This window comes from Borostomias antarcticus, assembly GCF_949987555.1.
Source record: "Borostomias antarcticus genome assembly, chromosome: 14".
NCBI classification, from domain to species: domain Eukaryota; kingdom Metazoa; phylum Chordata; class Actinopteri; order Stomiiformes; family Stomiidae; genus Borostomias; species Borostomias antarcticus.
In genome coordinates, this window is record NC_140247.1 from 20,442,270 (window position 1) to 20,449,662 (window position 7,393).

The 7,393-nt window shown below is 47.5% G+C and overlaps 1 protein-coding gene across 1 annotated transcript; it reads right to left on the bottom strand.

Moving 5' to 3' along the window:
• Positions 1–720: 720 nt before the first annotated feature.
• aldob (aldolase b, fructose-bisphosphate) lies at positions 721–6,111 on the bottom strand. Its single transcript, XM_084448272.1, has 9 exons — positions 5,957–6,111; positions 5,101–5,213; positions 4,523–4,734; positions 4,308–4,362; positions 4,006–4,166; positions 3,688–3,771; positions 3,219–3,393; positions 1,263–1,462; positions 721–990 (listed from the first exon to the last, which is right to left on the bottom strand). Exons 2-9 carry the CDS (start codon positions 5,210–5,212, stop codon positions 895–897), a joined length of 1,095 nt encoding a protein of 364 aa, XP_084304398.1. The 5' UTR covers position 5,213; positions 5,957–6,111; the 3' UTR covers positions 721–894.
• Between the last annotated feature and the right edge of the window lie 1,282 nt (positions 6,112–7,393).

Below are 7,393 nucleotides of genomic sequence, written 5' to 3' on the forward strand. Positions count from 1 at the left end.
AGCAAGTTGAGTAAAAAGCTTCCAGGTGGAAGTTGAGATATAACCGAAGTTGTGTGCACATATTGCTGTGATGCAACTGTCCTTCCCCCGAAGCAAGCGGAGTAAAAACCAGGCCGGGTCCAGTCTGGCTCTTAGCTGATGGGCGTACATATAGCTGTTCTTTTCGTAGTTCTAACCACTTTATCATGCATTTCTTTATTCTAACCACTACACTTAAACCTAATTGTTCCCCCCCCCCCCAAAATACAATACTAGCATCTTAAACTTTATAAAGTCAGACATTTTTCTACGGACTTTTCAGTCTAGCTCCCTCTCTCCGCAGGAGCGTGACACCTGGGATTGGACCCCGATTGACGAGGCACGTAACCTGCCCAGCATCCTGCAGCTGTTCCACCCCGTTTCACCGTGTAGTTCCTCACCAAGCCAGCCTACCTGCTGCACCTCAACCAGGCCGGCAGGCAGCCGGTCTGAGCTCCCTGCTCCTACCTCATTCTCACTTGCTCCCGTCTCCCAAAGTCTACTCTGAACTCTCATACCCCAATAAACAAAAACAGTTGAGTCTTCCCTACTCAGTGGGATGCATGCATGTTCAGGGTGTAAATTGACAATTTAGTTTTCCCTGTGTAAAATGTCATCGTTCTTTTGCCATGTCCATCTGGTATTAAAGAATTAACATCCTGCATCAATTTTAACTGGATTGATGACTACAAAACGCAAGGGCCATGTAATTCACATTTATTTGATATTAATGATATCACATTTACTGGATATTAATATCACATTTACTTAATCTGAATGATATTTTAACATTAATGATCATCAATTCACTCGATCTGCTGGTCTTCAGAGCATGTTTCCAGTCGTAGATGTTCAGTGTTATCTGCCGTGCTGGGTTTAATAGACGTAGCTAGCAGTGTACAGGGATTGCATGGATGCCAGGTCTGTTGAACCGGAGGGCTTGTACTCGCCTTTGGAGGCCAGGCCATTTGTCTGAAACGGAGGAGGACAATGTCTAAGCTAGACAATCATTGCTAGTTGAGCTGCTGAAGGAAACATTCGGACAAGGCTAATTGATCAATAATTAAGCTGGACGTTCTAGAACCATCGCGTGTGAGCTTTTGTGATCCTAATGTTTGCCTTTCTTGAAGGTTATCCGAATGACAAATTACTTCCGGGGTCTCATACTTAGGCCATCTTTATTGTAATCCCATCCATTGAGATGAATACAGTATTATTCATGTCTCACGTTATACCAGTCTCACCTTGGCTCGGGTCATGAAGACCTCCTGGGCAGCTTTCTTGTTGGCAGCCAGGCCCTGCCAGGTGGCGAGGGTGGAGGCCTGGAGGGCGCGGCCGTAGGAGAAGGTGAGCTTCCAGGGCCGGTGGAGGGGCGTCTGGTTGATGGCGTTGAGGTTGAGGGAGGCCTCCTCCTCACTCTGACCCCCAGACAGGAAGCAGATGCCTGGGAGGAGGAAGGAGAAAGGTTCAAATTATCACTTCCATCCAGGACCAAGTCCGGGGAGGGGGGTTGTTTTCAGTGCCGTGTTTCTGTTAAGTTTGTCAGCAGGATTATGCAAAAACGATCAGAATGGTTTTTTTGAAAAACTTGTGCAGGGTAGCATGGGCTGAAGCGAATCCGAATCATAGTGGATCCGCCAATTATTTTCCCCATTTTCATGAACTTTGCCAGCTCAAACCAGCACATACAGGTAGTCCTACTTCACAAAACGCCATGGCTGCAACTCTTTAGGGGGATATTTATAGCATCTAGATGCAATTTGACTTGTGTTTAGCTGAAAATTATATGCATTAATTGAGTTTAATCAAACTTGTTTTTATAGACATGCCTAGTAATTATTTTGCTACCTTGTCTGAACCTGAGCGTTGGCATTAAGGTTGGGCAGCCAGACATCGGGCCCCAGCCTACCTCAGTCCTCTGCAGTCAGCCATGCAAACTAGCTAGGACACTGTAGCTTCTAGCTAGGTAGCCATCTATCCACGTGCTGGGAAGGATTGATTCAGCTACCTAGCTATTTTGCGGGTATTGGGACCGAAATAATTTAATCATGGCATGATATAAAGATCAACTGGTATAGGAGTTAAGCTTGCACTAGATTACTGCCGTTTGTCCCGATATAAATAGCTGACATATCTAGCTTGTTAGCCATGTAGCTGAGATGCATCAGAGTGAGAGCAGAGCCAGAGAGCACCCGTTCGGCTGACCCTAGCTGCATATTAACTGCTACTGATGATGCATCACCAGTATATTAGTCTGTAATATCTTGGGTCATGTGCCATCAGTTAACTTGTCCACTACATGTAATATATGTTTACCTGTACACCAAATGGTGATACCAGGGCTGTACTCTGTGTATACAAGATCTTCCTGTGCCACTGACCTGGCCCCTCTGAGCAGCCATGACTGTATGACTCATTTGTTTGGTGTGCTACGAAAGTTCTGAGTAAACAGTTGAATGCACTCTTGACTCTGCTCCTCTTTGACTACTGGGATGTTACGGTCTCCAAGCATCAGTATCCTAATATCACTGTACTGATGACATGGGGCGGAGGTCTCGCTTCTGGTTATTTCAATCTAAGGGCGCCTTCACACCTAAAGGTCTAGACCAAGGTCCGAACCAGAATCCCGTTTGGCGCTTTCACATTTGTTATTTTTTATTGATTAGTTCCATAACTTTCGCTTTCACACCAGCGGACCAAAGGATTTTTGGTGGCAGACCTACATAACGTCGTCATTGCTTGCATGGGGGTGCGTCTCCCTATACTTGACACTGTTTGTGGATGCATGCGCGTCTGTTTGATCCGAAAGTGCGAACCTTTGATTTCACATTAGGCAGCATCGAACCTTGGTTCGAGCCGAGACCACCTCTTGAGGTCGGATCAAAGACAAGAGTCTTTGACCCGCCCACCATGGTCCAGGAGGTTTCACACCTGTCAATTTGGTTCGGATCAAACTGGAAAGTCTGAAAGACCGGACTAAACTACGTAGGTGTGAAAGGGTCCCAAGTTAACTAAGATGGTCCATTCTGTCGAGGATCACCGACTCCCTTAGCATTTCTTGCGAAGGTGCTGGAGGTCATTCATAGAAGGAAGAGTCCTGCTGTCAAGTGCATCATTTGCAAGTTTGGCAAAACCGCACCACCACCACCGTCATGTCCCGGGCTGGGTGTGTCTAGACCAAATCACCCCTCTCCTCTCACCGGGCACTGCAGCAGGAACGGTGCGCCTCAGGGCGGTGACTGTGGCCATGGCGATCTCCTGAGGGGTGTACTTCTTGGGGCAGGAGTGGCCAGCGGTGACCATGTTGGGCTTCAGCAGGGTTCCTTCCAGGTAGACGTGGTGGTCAGACAGGGCCTTGTACACGGCAGCCAGGACCTGGGGAGGAAGAGCTCTACAGGTCAGTTCAATGCAGGCTTCCGCCATTTTTTATTTTGTTCTGGCATCTCCATGTAACACTAGACAAGTTTTTCAAGGGCAAGACTGGACATTGTGCCATTAACTGATGGTAATTAGTGGGTAGCAAACATATGGGAGGATGGTGAGTTCAATCAATATTACATATGGAGTTAGGTTTCATTGCTGGCTTTATCTGTAGTATGAAGCCATGGCTTGACAGGTTACCTAATAACCTTGACTGTCTTTGGGTTGCCAGGTTTGTATATAACTCACCTTCTCTGTCACATACTGGCAGCGCTGCAGGTCATGATCTCCGTCAGGCATGATCTCTGGCTCCACAATGGGCACCAGGCCGTTCTGATTGGAGCAGAGGCAGCGTTTACATTAAAGGAAGACATGTATATGTACCCTACAATGTTCCCGTAGTCCTTAGGCATCAAAAGGCCTGCAAAAGAATCAGAACTTTTGCAACTGGCGGGGTGCGAGATTACTAAGGTCTTTGTCTTGACAAGAGGGTCAGATGATGCACAAAGACAATACTGTATGTCACAGGTGGGATTCGAACTGACCTTTTCACACATTAACACACACCTGCTGGCAGATGCTGGCGTATCTCGCGAGGACGTTGGCGTTCTCTGCGATGGCGAGGGCGGACGGGCATCCGTCGGAGATCTTAAGCACGCTCCTCCACTTGGCGAAGTCACAGCCGTCCTTCTTGTACTGGGCACAGCGCTCTGACAGGCCGTCAAGACCTGGGAGGAGGGGGCGGGAGTTATCCTCCGGCTACGGTCAATCGAACTAGCTTACTTCTCAGAAGTCTGTGCATGTGTTGTGTGGTACGGTGCCTTGATGTTGGCAAATCAAATGCATGTGAAGCGCAGTTACGTTATTACCTTGTGTGGTTGTATCCCCATCTGTGCCGTTCAGGGCAGCTGTGCCCTTGTCCACCTTGAGGAGGAGAGGGGGGGACAAACAAAGTTATAAACCCCACCCAGAGGTCAAAGTACAGAAACTACTGTTGGGAGAGTAAAGTAGTTAACTGGGGCTTGGCGTGTGACATTAGCGGCCTTCTCTTCAGTGTAGTGGGGGCCACCTCCTCCTCGCTCACCTTGATGCCCACCACGATGCCCTTGCCCTTGATGACCTGGGGGAACAGGACGCCGCTGTCGGACTTCTGGTACAGCGTCTCGTGGAAGAAGATGACTCCGCCCACACTGTCTGAGATGGAGTTATCGACGGAGAAGAGCAGGTCGCGGAAGAAGCGGCGGTTCTCCTCCGTGTTCTCTACATTGATCTTCTGCAGGCGCTTACCCATGGTGCCTTGAAAAGGAAAGGGTAGGTTAGTTTGTAGCATCACTAGCTTTGGTGGCATCCAGGGAAGGGACACCATTGTTTTCAAATCCCCCCCCCCCCCACACACACACACACACACACACACACACACACACACACACACACACACACACACACACACACACACACACACACACACACACACACACACACACACACACACACACACACACACACACACACACACACACACACACACACACACACACACACACACGAAGCAGCAGTTTCATGGACCAACACACACACACACACGAATGAAGCAGCAGTTTCATGGACCAACCCCACCGTCTACCTCCTTGGCTTGGCTTGTACCCAGCTCGGCCTTCTCACCTGTGGACTCGTCTGCTGCCAGGATGCCCTTTCCTGGAGCCACGATCTTCTGGGCAATGGTGGCGAGCTCCTGCTTCTGCTCCGGAGAAAGGGATGGGAACTGGTGAGTCATCCTGTTGAGTGAGAAAGAGAGAGGGATAAGTCACAATGGAATATCTATGCATGGAAATAATAGCCTACTAAATGTATAGTTTGTCAATTGTTGTAATATTCCCCGTCAAGTAACTGCAGCCACTGCCCACCACTCAGTAAATATTTGGCTTGTCTGCAGTTTGAACTTTAGTCCAAACATGATAAGTTGGGTCCTCTCTCCCTGCACAAATAAGTTCACCTTACATTGTTCACAGGAGTCAATAAGCCACAAACTACATTGTACAAAGGCAAGAATAAGTGAGGGAAGGTAAATCTCAAATGTGAAAGGATGATTGACCTTTCACTTTAAAAACATGTGTGCCAGACAGAGGAGGAAGAAACACGCGGATGTAAAGCAAAACTTGTTACACAATTCAGGGTAGAGTGCAGCCCGCCCTGCGAGCTTAAGCATTTGGTAAATCCATCCAATAAAAGGCAAGGCTCACATATTGTAGTTTGATAAACAAATTCTGCAGGATTCTACTCTACTACTCACGGTGACAAACACGGTTTCATTTTTCCCCTGCCGAAAAGCAAAATCATTTAAGTATCTATCTATCGATATCTATCTATTGCTACCATCTGACTTTGACCAAACACAGAATTCCATTGCATTTTCTTGAAGTAGCCTACAATGCACCCCATTTGTATCCGACCATGCTACACCACACGTAAAACTTCATCACAAACAAAAAAGGTATGGGCTAGAGAAAGTGAAGCTTACTTGAAAGTATGTCAAACTCCGCCGCCAACAGAATAACAGACTATTCAGATTGCTGAATTCCAGCAATTAGCAATTAGAACGAATTGAGGAGGCAGAAATCTGGTAAAAACGAGGTATTTATGGGAGAATCCGAGTTGAAGGATGACGAGGAGGGGGTGTGCATGATGTGGCGCGGGCGTGCATCCCCGCAGGAAGGTTATTGGACGAAGAAGTCGCACGGGGGCGTGTTTGTGTATCAACGCTCCTCTGTAGACTTTGAGTTCTATCCGAACCTGGAGGGGCGCCTCCCTAGAAGAACACCACGATCCTATCTAAACATCTGTTGTTGTAAAAAAAAAAATGAAAATGGACGCACGCACTGAATGCATGATGGACAGGCTATAGCCTACCCTTTGTTACTGTGATAATATAAGATAGCCAGGCCACTGTTTAACTGGTCAAAAGGGAACTTCCACAAAGTTAAAAAGTTGCAAATCAGGTTCATCTCGTGTTTTGTAATTCCATCACTCAGTTTCCTCCCTGTGTGTGTGTGTGTGTGTGTGTGTGTGTGTGTGTGTGTGTGTGTGTGTGTGTGTGTGTGTGTGTGTGTGTGTGTGTGCGCGCGCGCGTGTGTATTAAAGCTGGTGTCAAATTACAGAATCCCAGTTAACCGCCATGTCAACCATTCATAATATCACGTTATCCACTGATGCGCAATAAATAAGTAATGATACCACGCCGCTGTACAGAGGTCAGTTGATGTGTGATGTATTATGCTGATAAAGTCTGTGCGTCTGAAACAACAAGGCAACGAGGGGGTTTCTGCCTTGTCCTTCTCCAGCACCCTTGAGTGCGATTCGTGAGGTACGTGTGATCGTGTGTGTTGTGCATGTCCGAAATTCCTCAGCAGGTTATCATGCTCAATTGTAGCCTACAGGCCTACCAGCTCACAGGGTCATATATTTGCAAAATCAATACGAACCATGTTTACAGCTTATCCTATTCTCTATCTCTCTCCAGCATTGATCATAGATAGCAGACATAACCATCTCTACGGGGCCAAACGGGGTGTCAGCAACACCGTCATCCTTGTGTGAATGACCCCAGCAGAGACGTATTTGAACCAGGTCTGAGGTAGCCAGGGGTGAATTTGTAACGCACAAACCTATTACAAAACTAGACTGGACCCTGGAGCCCTGAGCAGTGGTCACGTGAACAGCCTGGCCAGAGTCCAGCAGTCTCTTTCATGCAGAGTAAGGACACAGAGAGAGAGCAGGGTTTGGGGGGCTAGGAGAATAAAGTGTGGAGGATCGCTCTCTGCTGTCACACTCCATAAAGCGCATTGTGTTGCCTCTGTGTATGAAATGCGCTATACAAATAAAGTTTGATTTGATTTGATACCAGTCCACCATGAAACAGTGTGAGGCGCAGATGTGCAGTATCAGACTGAAGTGGTAT